This window comes from Ascaphus truei, chromosome 6 (assembly GCF_040206685.1).
Source record: "Ascaphus truei isolate aAscTru1 chromosome 6, aAscTru1.hap1, whole genome shotgun sequence".
NCBI classification, from domain to species: domain Eukaryota; kingdom Metazoa; phylum Chordata; class Amphibia; order Anura; family Ascaphidae; genus Ascaphus; species Ascaphus truei.
The window spans coordinates 89437622-89452603 of NC_134488.1; the positions used below are offsets into that span (position 1 = coordinate 89437622).

General features: G+C 44.4%; 1 protein-coding gene across 4 annotated transcripts in view; it reads left to right on the top strand.

Annotated features, from left to right (window-relative positions):
* LOC142497361 (uncharacterized) overlaps positions 1-14982 on the top strand; it is a 132141-nt gene that overhangs the window by 58771 nt on the left and 58388 nt on the right. For all 4 annotated transcript variants that reach the window (XR_012802239.1, XM_075605043.1, XM_075605045.1 and 1 more), the window contains one exon: positions 12295-12429. Coding sequence is in view for 3 of the 4 variants with exons in the window: in XM_075605043.1 (XP_075461158.1) it covers positions 12295-12429 (135 nt within the window). In the remaining variant the exon portion in view is untranslated. The remainder of the gene's footprint in view (positions 1-12294; positions 12430-14982) is intronic.

Sequence of the window (14982 nt, forward strand, 5' to 3'; positions counted from 1 at the left end):
CTACGAACTCTTTGGAGAAGTCAGGTGTGACCAACACTGGTTGGGCACAGAGAGCTTCTTTCAGGCTTCTAAAGGCCTGTTCGGCTTCGGGGGACCACTTTACCATTAGCGGTCCTCTTGCTTTTGTGAGGTCGGTTAGTGGGGTTGCCTTAGTTGCAAAATTGGGAATAAACCTCCTATAGTAGCCAATTAACCCCAAAAAGGTCCTTACTTGTTTTTTTGTGACTGGCCTTGGCCAATTTTGTATCGCCTCTACTTTGAGTGTTTGTGGTTTGAGTAACCCTCTACCAATAGAATACCCCAGATACTTGGCCTCCTCCAGACCAATAGTGCATTTAGCGGGGTTAGCAGTTAGTCCAGCAGACCGAACTGCGTCGAGCACAGCTTGGACCTTTGGAAGGTGGGACTGCCAATCTTCACTATGGATTACCACATCATCCAGGTAGGCGGCAGCGTACCGAACGTGTGGTTTTAAAATTTTATCCATCATTCTTTGGAATGTGGCGGGAGCTCCATGTAAGCCAAAAGGCAGCACCTTATATTGAAAGAGGCCGTCTGGGGTTGAGAAGGCTGTTTTTTCTTTTGCCCTTTCTGTGAGGGGAACCTGCCAGTACCCTTTTGTTAGGTCTAGGGTTGTGAGATATCGGGCTTTGCCCAGTCTCTCTACAAGTTCATCCACCCTGGGCATAGGATAAGTATCAAATTTTGACACCGCGTTTAGTTTCCGGTAGTCATTACAAAACCTTGTTGTACCGTCTGGCTTTGGGACTAAAACTATAGGGCTGTTCCACCCACTTTGGGATTCCTCAATTACGCCTAGTTTTAGCATTTTTTTAACCTCTAAACTTATAGCCTCTCTCTTGGCCTCTGGGATTCGGTACGGTTTAAGGTTAACTCGGACCCCCGGTTCAGAGACTATGTCATGTTTAATTACGTTAGTTTTACCTGGCTGTGTAGAGAAGATTTCTTTGTTCCTTCTCACTAAACTCTGGACCTCTCGTTTCTGATGCACGGACAGTGTTTCAGCTATGCTAACCTCTGGGTCAGTTTCTTGATTCTCTGACGGACCTGGGGGTACTAGGGTTAACAAGACCTCTCTATCTTTCCAGGGCTTGAGTAGGTTTATATGGTAAATTTGCTCAGGTTTCCTCCTACCTGGCTGCCTTACCCTATAATTTACTTCTCCCACTCTTTCCAAAACCTCATATGGCCCATGCCATTTAGCAAGGAATTTACTCTCCACGGTGGGAACCAGAACTAGTACCCTATCACCTGGAAAAAAAATTCTGACCCTAGCACCCTTATTATACGTATTCCTTTGTGCTTCTTGAGCTTTCTCCATGTGTTCCCTCACTATGGGTAGGACTGCAGCAATGCGGTCCTGCATTTGGGCAACATGCTCTATTACACTTCTGTAAGGGGTAACCCCGTGTTCCCAAGTTTCTTTGGCTATATCCAGTAAGCCTCTTGGATGTCGGCCATACAATAGTTCAAACGGGGAGAAGCCTGTGGATGACTGGGGAACTTCCCTAATGGCAAATAACAGGTATGGTAACAAACAGTCCCAGTTTTTCCCATCCTTATCGACCGCCCGGCGTAACATGCTCTTTAAGGTTTTATTGAACCTTTCCACTAAACCATCTGTTTGTGGATGATAGACTGAGGTTCTGAGATGCTTGATTTTTAGGAGTTTACATAGCTCTTTTGTTACTTGGGACATAAATGGTGTTCCCTGGTCAGATAAGATCTCTTTAGGAATTCCGACCCGGGAAAACAGAAGTACTAACTCTTTTGCTATGTTTTTAGCAGAGGTGCTACGTAGGGGAACTGCCTCCGGATATCGGGTAGCATAATCTAATATTACCAATATATGCTGATGTCCCCTAGCAGACTTTATTAGGGGTCCTACTAGATCCATAGCAATCCGGTCAAATGGTACCTCTATTATGGGAAGGGGTACCAATGGGCTGCGGTATGCTTTGAACGGGGCGGTGATCTGACATTCTGGGCATGAGGAACAATAGTTTGTAATTTCTGCCAGAACCCCAGGCCAATAAAAGCTTCGGAGAACCTTTTCTTTTGTCTTTTCCACCCCTAGGTGTCCCCCCAATGGATGACTATGTGCGAGGTGTAATACTACGTTACGGAATGTCCGTGGTACCAACAATTGTTTAGTTGTAACTGATTTTCTTTTATCAACCCGATATACTAGGTCGTTCTCTACCTCGAAGTAGGGGTAAGCAAGTGACCTATCTGGTTGGCCATGAGTACTATTCTGGTCCCGTATATTTCCCCTTGCTACCGCTAATGTGGGGTCCTCCCACTGGGCCTTCTTAAAACTCCCAGGACTGACCTCTAGGTCAGCGAGGGTCTTATCCTGTACTGGGGTGGTAAGTGCCTGATCAACATCTTGATTTGGGGTATTCCCTACCAAAGTAGTGATGGGGAAGGGAATTTCACAGCACTCCTCCTTTTCCCCTTTCTTATTTGGGCCCTCGTCAACCTCCATTTCTGAAAAAGGGAAAGGATTTGTTTCTTCTAACACTTCGTTATGGTCTGCTATTGAACTCTGGGCGCTATTCTGAGCTGGGGACCACATTTTTAGAAAATGGGGAAAGTCGGTCCCTATTAACACATCATGTGCCAGTTTGGGTACAACACCCACCTTGAAATCTAAAGAACCAAATTCTGTTTAAAAAAAAACATCAACAGTGGAATATTCATGATTATCCCCATGTATACAACAAATTGCCACTCTTTGTGAACTGTTTACCTGTTTCTTCTTAATGGGCAATAGGTATTCGGACACTAGTGTGACCATACTCCCAGAGTCAAGAAGTGCCCGAACCCTCTTACCATTAACCTTTACAAATGCCCACAGATGGTTATTCAAGGGGTCCTCTGGGCTAGGGCCCATACATTGGGACAACAGCGAATAAGGTTCCACGCTGTTGCATTGCATGGGCTCCTCATTTAGTGGGCAGATTTTTGCTGTGTGGCCCCTCTCATGACAATTTACACATTTAGGTACATAGTCTGTGTCCCACTTAGAGCCTTTTCCCGGCTCCCCATGTTGGCTATTGCCCTTAGTGTGCGAACCACTGTTGCTGGTGCTGCGTGAAGGTGGTCGCCGCTCTTCAGCTCCCCTTAACCCCGGTACCCTTTTACCGTCTCTGGAAGAGTCCTGGAACCTCGGGTAGTGGGGTTGCTCCACGACTGTGGGTTGCGGGTGCTCTCCTGCTGCATTGTACCTTTCTACGAGGGCCACAAGCTCATCCGCATTGTGGGGGTCACTCCGACTGACCCAATGGCGTAAGGCAGAGGGAAGTTTCCTCAAGAACTGGTCCATGACCAACCGTTCCACGATGTGGCTTGCTGAGTTGATCTCGGGTTGTAGCCACTTCCGGGCGAGGTGGATGAGGTCATACATCTGGCTTCGGGTGGCTTTATCCATCGTGAAGGACCATGCGTGAAACCTTTGGGAGCGAACAGCCGTGGTTACGCCGAGGCGGGCGAGGATCTCGAACTTCAATTTTGCATAGACGTTAGCTTCGGCTGGCTCTAGATCAAAGTAAGCCTTCTGGGGTTCGCCGCTTAGGAAGGGTGCGATTAGACCAGCCCACTCAGCTTCTGGCCATCCCTCTCTCTGTGCCGTGCGTTCAAACGTGAGAAGATAGGCTTCCACATCATCCGAGGGTCCCATCTTCTGAAGGTAGTGGCTTGCCCTGGTCATTTTCGGATCTGGGGCTGCCGCTGCCAGTGGAAGGTTACTGATAGTCTCCCTCAGGATCTCGAGTTCCTGCTGTAAGCCCTGAGCGAACCGCTGTTGCTCCTCTTTCAGCAAGCGGTTTGTCTCTTGCTGGTTTGCATTCGCCTGTTGCAGGGCTTCATTCGCGTCTCTCTGGACAGCGACATTGCGTACCAGCGCACTCACCACGTCTTCCATCTTGTTTGGAGAGAGAGAAAAAAAAAAAACCTTTTTTTTTTTTTTTTTCTTTAAAGTTCTTTAACCCCCAGACCTTTTAGTGTTCTGCCTGCATTCTCCACCATATGTGACAAACGGCTTACTCCGGGGCTCCGCCGTCTGTCCGGGACTGTTAGAACACGGTCTTTTAGGGTAGGTTAAATGATGAGACGTCACGTACTGTTCCTTTAAACAGGCTATGCCTGGTTTATTCAGTCCCAGGCACTGAGACTGCCACAGTTTAAACAGAAAACAAAGCCAAACAAAAAGCTGCTCGTCTGAGCGATAACTTAAACTTAGATGTCCCTGACTCAGAGTTGGAAGTGGCTTATCCACTTCCACCAACAAAATAAGTACCTTTGCAGTCTTTAGACAAACTAACAGAATGAATGAAGCGATTTGGGAAAGAGGCTTCCTTACCCCTCTGCAGTTCAGCAGCCTTCCAGGCTCTTGGGCGGGGCCCAGAGGAAACAGGAAACAGGTCTTATATACCTGAACTCTAATCAGCATGACAGGTGACAGAAAACAGGCAGCAGACAAACTGTGGAATGGAGTGCCTGTACCACGAGGCTGCCCTGTTCAGCTTAGACAGGACAGAAACTGTTCAGTATCCTGGGAGCCCTGTATATGGAGTTTATTACCAACCCCTGGTTTCTGTCACAATATATACAGCTCAACCCCGTTATAACGCGATCCGTTACAACGCGAATCCGCTTATAACGCGATGCAAGCGTGACTCCCAATTTTCGTATTTATGAATACTTTACAACACGATTATTGGTATCTTAAATACTTTATTGTACAATGCATACAATTGTACATTATTTCCAACGCGATCCGCTAATAGCGCAATGTGATTCTTTGGATCCCAACCACAGCGTTATAAGGGGGTTGAGCTGTATATGTATATATATATATATATATATATATATATATATATATATATATATATATATATATATATATAAAGCAGAAAATAGCCGTGTTAGTCCAGTTGCGATAGTGCAGAATAAATGAGTTCTTCAGTATTAGGTGCTACCTTTTTTATTGGACTAACAATTTATATATATATATGTGTGTGCGTGTGTGTGTGTGCGTGCGTGTGTGTTAGATAACACAGTTATAATGAGTGAATAAAGTTGTTGTTTCTTTATCATTATATAGTACGATTACAACTCCTGCTCAGCGTAAAGTGAAATTGGTATTGGAAGATCAAGGTGCATGCATGATTTAGGAATAACCAAATGCAGAAATGGCACAAGCTCTGCAATGTTCTCCAATGCAACTACAACACACATCACTGCGAAATGCTCAAAGAACTAGATTGGTCATCACTAGAGTCTAGGCGCAAAGTTCACCTTTCCTGTCATGCCTTTAAATTCTTTATGGCAAGCTACCCAGCTACCTGAACAAGCTCCTCACCCCTACCACATGCAGCACTTATCACCTGAGATCAGACTCCAAAAGGCTGTTCATGGTCCCAAGGCTCAACAAAGTATCCGGCCGTTCCTCCTTCTCTTACCGTGCACCCCAAAACTGGAACAACCTACCAGAGACTCTCACATCTACCACCAGTTTAAGTTCTTTCAAATCTAAGGCTGTCTCACATTTTAATCTGGTCTGTAACTGTTTCATTCGCCTATAATATTTTTTTCTTTAACTGTGCATGCAATGTCTTGTATATAATGTATACCCTGTTCATTTATGTAACTGTATTTGTAACCATGTATTATTTGTCTTAACTCTGTGCCCAGGACATACTTCAAAACGAGAGGTAACTCTCAATGTATTACTTCCTGGTAAAATATTTTATAAATAAATAAATAATGTTGCACTCACGATCAAGAGTAGTGGGTGAATTCAAACTTAAACTTTATTAAGTAATGCAATATAATAGGTGAACAAAATCTAACTATATACAAGAAAAAATATAAAAACTAGTCCAGAGTAGGTCTGCGAGATCTATATCAGAGCAATGGATAAGCGGCTAAAGGCAGTATATTGGCAGTGTTCACAGTGATTAGTGGCACCCAATTGTAATCTTGCTATTAGCCGCTTAAAGCCTGCTTGTATCCAGGCTTGCTGTCAATATACAGGCAGTCCTCGGTTATCCAACGGAATCCGTTCTGGAATTAGCGTTGGATAGTGAAACCGTTGTAAAGTGAGTCCCATGTTAATCAGTGGCGGTGAGTGTTGGATAACGCATTCCGGTGTCAAAAAAAGGCCCATAGGGGTGCATTGTATAACATGTATAACGGGGGTATTTATCCTTCTGCAGCAGAGGGTTAGCACTCAACTGGAGCTACAAAAGTAGCCAGGTGGATTTTGAGCTAGTGGTTACATAGACATTAAGTAGCCAATAGACCCTAGAATACTGTAAGTAGTGCCAGTAACTGTGCTAATCCTCTGCTGCACTAGTATTTACAAAGCTGACTATTACACTGCAGCTTCACACGTGAAAGTCAATGAACCCTTCAGCTGCTGGACTCAATTAATGTAATAGCAACTGACTAGGATTGTGCTCCCTAAGGCTGCGGTCCCACAGGCGTGCGCTGTGCGCACAAGCACCGGCCCCACAGTCACTCAGGGCCGAGTACATGCATCGGCGCACATTCAGCAGCCGCGCTGTGCTGCAAGATTCCACACACACACAAAAATTGTGTGCGGAACTTGCGACGGAGCCGTGGCCACGCCCCCGCCGGCGGTTCAGCCAATGAGGGCGAACCAGGCGCGTGAGGTCATGATCATGGCCATGTGCGGATGCAGCGCTGTGCACGCGCCGCCGCCCCCCGCCGGGCGCGCGTGCACTGGGACCGCAGCCTAAGAACTATCATTACGCTTCTGGTGCCTTTTTTAAGAGTGACTCGACTCAATATCGCTATCTATTTAGCTGGCTATAATTACTAGGTTTTCTGGTCTGTACATAGTGAACTGGCATATCTACGAACCAGTTCCATAGACCAAAAGGATACAGTAAATACTCCCATTATACACTGTGTGTATTGACATCAAACCTTGATACAAGCAGGCTTTAAGCGGCTAATGGGAAGATTACAATTAGGTGTCACTAATCACTGCCAATATACTGCCTTTAGCCGCTTATCCATTGCTCTGATATAGATCTCTCAGACCTACCCTGGACTAGTTTTAATATTTTTTCTTGAATATAGTTATATTTTGTTCACCGGTTTTTATTGGATTACCTATTAAAGATTAAGTTTTGATTCACCCACTACCCTCGGTCGCGAGCGCAACATTGCAGAGCTTGTGCCTTTTCTGCATTTGATTGTTTCTTTATCATGCTTAAAATCTGCTCTGGAATTAAAGTGACAACATTTTGAGATAGATAGGAATAGATGTTTTCCAACACCTATGTCTCAAATGAATTCTTGCTTTGCTTCTTTTGCATCAATACATGATTTGATTGAGAGGATTTTTATTATATGTGTTCATTTATTTTGCCATAAGTTTTCTCACATTTTGAATGCGTTTGAGTGGGTGGCATAAACTCACAATGTTATTTTAGTACAGGGGTGGCCAACTCCAGTTCTAAGGTCAGGTTTTAAGGATACCCCTGCTTCAGCATAGCCACCTGTACATAAGCAGGGATATCCTTAAACCTGACCTGTTAGTGGCCACTCCTGTTTGAGTACTTTGTCATTGAGGATCAGTGGGAATGTCTATTGCAGAAGTTCTCAACTCCAGTCCTCAAGGATCACTAACAGTCCAGGTCTTAAGTATACCCCTGCATGAGCACAGGTGGTTCTGTCAAAATGATTAGTCCAGCTGTGCTAATTAAAGGATAGCCTTAGAGAGCTGCACTGTTAGTGGTTCTTGAGGACTGCAATTGGGAACCTCTATTCTATACCCTGGGGGGCTCAACTCCAGTCCTCAACCCCCTCCCCAACCCCCCCCCCCCCCCACTCTTCCCCCTCTAATACTGTAGGTCAGGTTTTCAGGATATCCCTGCTTCAGCACAGGTGGCTCAGTCTTTCTCTAAGCCTCTGTTTGTGCCAACTATGCTGAAGCTGGGATATCCTGGAAACCTGACCTGTTGGGGGGGGGGTGCGCTTGAGGACTGGAGTCGAGCACCCCTGTTATATAGCACACCTTTGATAAAACCTTATTGCTAGTATGACTTTGCTTCACATACTGTAGCTTGGCAATGCATGTCAGGTCCCTGTGGTAGCGAAAGCAATAACATTTCTTTCCTTATACCGTACCAATGTATTACTAAATACAACATGACTAACCATTGTTTTTGACAAATTTCAACTCACTTGTAATACATAGGTAGGAAGATTCCGGTCTTTAAAGCAAATGTGAAACGGAAAAAGCAGCAGACAACCTAAGTCAAGTTTTTGGAAAGCCATTGGGGCCTATTCTAGTAGCTTCGATAAAATCACTGCCAAATCGAACGTTTTGGCATGACCCTACCTCATGTCTGGCATTTGTGTAATCATGGTATTCAGAAAAGAATCAGAAAGCATTACTGCAAGTCACAAACCGTGAGGTAGGAAAATGCCAATACCGCTCGGGACAGCTGTGACCTTATCTCAGCCTTTTTCTAAGATCTGACCTTGCGATCTGCCTGCAGACTGTAAGAACTGCACGGAGAGAGCTGCGTCACACCGCACAGCTCTGACAGACTATTGCGCTGAATTTATTGAAATAACAGAGGCAGGCAGCCTCTGACTGACTGGGATCGCAATTATGAATATCTTTGAAGTGGTTCAATAATGGTGTCAATGGTTATTCTCTGTCAATGAACTTAGGAACATTTTTTATATTTCCCAAATATTCGAGTATTATGTTTCAGTTTTCTCTAAGTCTTCAATATATTGTAAACCATATTTACACTGTGACACATACACCACACGTGTGGTAAGACAGTTGATGACATTTTTCAACATATTTTATTTTTTTAGTTACTGTAGATATCACATGCTTATCCCATGCTTAAATATCACATGCTTAAACCCACCTTAGCAAACTTGACACCCTCTACAATTCAATTTGTAGTTTTATTCTCCAATGCAACTATAACACACATCACTGCGAAATGCTCAAAGAACTAGATTGGTCATCACTCGAGTCTAGGCGCAAAGTTCACTTTTCCTGTCTTGCCTTCAAATTCTTTATGGGCAAGCTACCCAGCTACCTGAACAAGCTCCTCACCCCTACCACATGCAGCACCTATCATCTGAGATCAGACTCCAAAAGACTGTTCATGGTCCCAAGGCTCAACAAAGTATCCGTCCGCTCCTCCTTCTCTTACCGTGCACTCCAAAACTGGAACAACCTACCAGAGACTCTCACATCCACCACCAGTTTAAGCTCTTTCAAATCTAAGGCTGTCTCACATTTTAATCTGGTCTGTAACTGTTTCATACGCTCATAATATATATTATCTTTAACTGTGCACGCAATGTCTTGTATATAATGTATACCCTGCTCATTTATGTAACTGTATTTGTAACCATGTATTATTTGTCTTAACTCTGTGCCCAGGACATACTTGAAAACGAGAGGTAACTCTCAATGTATTACTTCCTGGTAAAATATTTTATAAATAAATATCCGTTTTCTGTGATTGCATGCTTTGCATCTGCCACATTTAAAATTTCCCACCAATCATAACTGGGTTCTAATGCTAAAAAGAAAGGGAAAAAAAGCGCAAAACCATAAATAATATAAATTGGGATAAGTGATCAAGGATTAATGGAATATAAACCAACGTGGTACATTCAATGTGCTTTAGTACTCATACGTCCGATGCTGCCAGATACCTGCGGTCTCCCAACTGCAATGACACAAAAATACAAACAATAGGTATCAGCGGCGCAATCTGAATAAATATATGAATAATACGTGCAATAAAGTGAAAATCAACCCTGTGCAATAGTTACTGGATGACAATTTGCACTGGTTTCACACAGCAGATGGTTCCCTTGAACAGGATGTTGATGAGGTAATGATCCGTTTGGAACCTCATACATGCCAAAAACATATACAAAAAGGTGTAGTACATTAACGTTTTACTATTAGATACACAAACAACACAGAGGGGGAGGATACACTTGCAATCTCCCCAATGGTAAAACACAATGAGTGTATTGAGGCGCACTCCAGCCTGGCTCCGGTTACGTCGGCCGCACGTCCTCCGCGTGCGCACGGCTTCCCTGGTCTACCTTTCTCTTTATGATAACAGCTCCTGGACGTCTGCGTGCTGAGCTGTTGGTACGGTGGTCTCAAGTTTCCAAAAGCCCTACGCTTTTCTCCTGTTTGTTGGCTTCTCCTGGGGGCTTCCCCCTTGTGTTGTTTGTGTATACTGATAGTAAAACGTTAATGCTCCATATGTTTATGTATATGTTTTTTTATTATTACTACCATTGAATTTCAAATTGTATTGATTGTCATTGAGAATTGCCACAAAGTCCAAATAGGACACCTCACTTCCCTCCCAAATGATGAGAATATCATCTATGTACCTCCTCCACAGCCTTAGCTGTAGAGGAAGTGCACCGACCACATGGAGGGATCCCCACTGTCCCAGATTAGCCATGGATGGGGTAAATGTTGTCCCCATCGCTGTGCCTAATATTTGTAAATAATAAGTGGAGTTAGTTTTTTTTAATTTTACTGCCGATGCTCATTGAAGAAGAGGGGGACTAGGGCGGCTTAATCGTGGCAGGGATAAATGAAGCTTGCAATCTATGTTTTTTGGTGCCTGAGGGACAGGGAGATAAAGTTACTTGCCCAAGGTCACATGGAGCCGACACTGGGAATTGAACCAAGTTCCCCTGCTCCAAACTCAGTCCCAGTCAGTGTCTTTACTCACTGAGTTGCTCCTTCTCCCAGTAGTATTGTGTTTTAATGTTTGTTAGGAGTAGAGGGGATGGGTGAAGGTGTATTTGGCCCGTGGTGGGTGTTTATGCCTACCGGGTGGGTAGCGGGAGGGGTTAACCCGTTTATTACCTTAGCAGTAGTAACACTAAGGTAATGAAGGGGTTAGCTCCTCTCGCAACCCTCACAGTAGGCATAAATACCCACCATGGGCCATATACCACCTTCACCCACCCCCTTTACCCCAACAAACCGGGCACTGGTATTTAACCCCTTCATTACCTTAGTGTTTAGCTGCTAAAGTAATGAAGCTGCCTGTAAATGTATTTTTATTACATAGGATTGAAGCAGGGTGTCTCCGGAGCAGATATTAATGTGTGTCAGTTCCAGAGACTCCCGGCTTCAATCCAGTGTAGTAAAAATAAACATTTTCTTCGAAGTCATACCGCAAATCCCATGAGATGAGATCTGCGAGTTGCTTGCTAGTTGCAGGCTCGATGAGATTGTCAGAGATACGAGAATAGGGTGATTTCACAAGAAATGCGAGTATGAGCTGTTTTTGACCTCCTGCTCGGTTTGTCTGAGCGGGAGCGCTACCGATCGGGAAGAAGCACTTCTCGAGCGAGTTTGGCATGTTATCGAAGCTTTCTGAATAGCTACTCATGCCAAATCCTTTGAGAAGTGCTCAAAATCCTCGATGAGTTTGTTATCAAACCTACTAGAATAGGTTCCATTGTATTTTGGAAAAGAATACACAAGGAAGATTTTATCAGAGGTCACCAATAGGTGTCTAAGGATCAAAGCACTCGGGCCCAAATCCACAAAAGCGTGCTAAGCTTTAGCACCCTATTACTCCCATTCCCATCATTTGGAGCTGAGGGTTGCTTACATTTAACACCCTTTTATGCATCTGGGCCTTGGACAAAAATGTACTTAATGTAAAAAACTTTACCATACTCTCAGTCTCGTTTACTAAGTCTTAAAGGGAGATTCACTAAGCACGGCTTTTGCATCCGATGTTAACTGCCAATCAAGTTAGTTAGTGAATCCCGACCTTATTCTTCTAGCTCCTTTATCATTATAAGGGCTCTTCTTTTATTTTAAACACACTAAACGGCTGTCTTTTTTTCCCCAAAAGGCCTAAATGAACATCTCAAAAACAAATATCATGTGATCAATGTTAATTTAAAATTTGATTTAAAAAAATAAAATGTAGTCATTTTTTTACAAAATTCACAAAAGAATGCTACTATATCGCTCGTCCGCCAAAACAGAACGTTATGTCATAAAGGTGTAAAAGGATATGAAAATGAAATGCATATTGGAATCTGCTAAATAGGACTGCTCCTTTAACAGCTATTATAAGACATCAATCTGTATCAGTGCGACCTCTGTATAACGAAATTATTTTTTTTGTCAGAGCAATATTTTTAATTATAAATATTTAAGCATAAGAATGAAATCTATCTCTTTTGTTTTTTCAGGGTTTTTTCTCTTGGCCCGTGTCTGTCGTGTGTAGTAATGGTATCTTTGATATTGAATCATTGACTGAAGCCTTAAGGACTGGCCCCTATGGAAGATGTGTTTATGAGTGTGACAATGATGTTGTTAGCCACCAGGTAAACCTAGGGAATAACCAATAGAAGCAAAAATCTCAGCTACGTCAAACTTAGTGTATGTATCAACGCAGAGGAAAGTTTGTTTTGACTCATGACTCCGTATAGAAAAGTTCAGTTTCTTGCATCTGGTGCAGAATGAACCAGAAGAGAAATAGTATGCCTGTAATCAGATTAAGTAGATGGCGTTCTGAACCATTCACCTCAATAATCGCAGCCTTGTAACTAAGTGTAGTCTACCCCCTAAGAAGCAAACCTGACACTGTCCATAAGTTAAAAGAGCCCTCGTCGACGATCGTTTCGCGTCTGCTGCTTTTTCAAGACTTCTGTGCCCAGAGTGTCCATTGATCTTTTTATTCCACTCCATGCACAAATATTTTAACATTTAATTCAATAAAGATATATTTTTAAATCAACCACACTATCCTACTACAGATAATAGAGTGCTACTTTAAACTGAGTTCTTTCTCTTCTGGTTCATTAATCAATTCATTCTCAGTCTAGCACCTTATCTACCCTATACTTTAATTCAGCTTGAGCAGAGGTTCCTTTACCTTTCCTACCCCTCCCCCTCCTTTCCCACGGTATATATCTGGTGCAGAATATTAGACTTGTGCCACATCAGATCTACTGTAACAGATCCCCACCCCTCCCCAAATAAAATAAATTGATATATCACATTATAATTTGTATGTCATGTAACCCGTCCCAATTCCTACTTGCTTTCCTAAAGTTGTATATGGGTGCAGGTGGGGAAAAATTGGAGCAAAGTACTTTGATACTTTAACACAGGGGTGAGCAAACTTTTTATGCCAAGCCCCCCTTTTCATCTATGAAATTTCTCGGGCCCCCCCTGCCTGATGTAATCAAAATCACATGACATCAGCGCACGTGAGCTGGTTCAGCCAATGAGGGCGAACCAGCTTTGTCACGCGTCCACAATCTCCTGCAGCCAAGTTCAGAAATCGCCTGGGGTGCAGGCGTGCGCACAGGCAGTCTACTAGTATTGGATCAGTGTTTATTTTATTGTTTGCTGGCATCTGGTAATATGTTTTTTTCTGGTGCACAAAGACAATCCATTTGAGGGGGCATTCATCCACCTATTTGCTACATCCCTTCCCTCTCCCGCCCCCCCTTTTTTTCCCCTCTCTTTTTTCCTTCTCTCTCTCACCTTCCCCCCCAGTGTCCCTCTCTCTCACCTTCCCCCCCCAGTGTCTCTGTCTGTCTCACCTTCCCCCCAGTCTCTCTCTCTCTCACCTTCCCCCCAGTGTCTCTCTCTCACCTTCTCCCCAGTGTCTCTCTCTCTCACCTTCCCCCCAGGTCTCTCTCTCTCTCACCTTCCCCCCAGTGTCTCTCTCTCACACCTTCCCCCAGTGTCTCTCTCACCTTCCCCCCAGTGCCTCTCTCTCTCTCTCTCTCACCTTCCCCCCATGTCTCTCTCACCTTCCCCCCAGGGTCTCTCTCACCTTTCCCCCCCAGTGTCTCTCTCACCTTCCCCCCAGTGTCTCTCTCGCCCTCCCCCCAATATGTCTCCCACCTCTCCATGTCTTTCCCCGCCTCCCCCAATATGTCTCCCACCTCTCCATGTCTCTCTCTCCCCCTCCCCCAATATGTCTCCCACCTCTCCATGTCTTTCTCCCCCTCCCCCCAATATGTGTCTCACCTCTCCATGTCTCTCTCTCCCCCCAATATGTCTCACACCTCTCCATGTCTCTCTCTCCCCCTCCCCTCAATATGTCTCCCACCTTTCCATGTCTATCACCCTCCCATCAATATGTCTCCCACCTCTCCATGTCTCTCTCTCCCCCCCCTCAATATGTCTCCCACCTCTCCATGTCTCTCTCTCCCCCTCCCCTCAATATGTCTCCCACCTCTCCATGTCTCTCTCTCCCCCCCCTCAATATGTCTCCCACCTCTCCATGTCTCTCTCTCCCCCTCCCCTCAATATGTCTCCCACCTCTCAATGTCTTTCTGAAAACTGGGACAGGAGGAGGAGGGGCTGTCTGTGTGCAGGGAAGGCCCCGCCCCCGCTGCAGGCAGACATCACACAGAAACAGCAGCAGGGAGCTTGTGAGCTGCTTGGCTGCCCGTGCACAGCTCTGCCCGCCCCCAGGCTTCCCTGCACGCAGCCTGCGCCCCCGCTAAACAATCTTGCGCCCTTGATGAATAGCTCTTCCTTTCATGTATTTTTTACACTTGGAATTTAAAGTTTTGCCAAAAAGCAACATGTAGCCCATAACAGTGCTTTCTTTCTGGGCATTGGTTGGAATTTCACCCAAATCACCCTTCGAACTCTTGGGAAGCATACTGGTCTGTGTCCAAAGTTAACACTGGGCACACTTTTGGATCCACAATAAGATTTTAAGGCACACTTTTACTGTTGCATCATTGTTGTTTTTTAAACAATATCAACTTTACAATAAAATACCCAATTCCGTTATCTGTAGTGAGAGCCACATGAGCAATGTTTCAGATTGTCATGCTTTCTTCACTCACCCTCATAAAATTGCAATTATTATGCTTTTGGCTCCTCACTTATTTGGCACCTGCAGATGC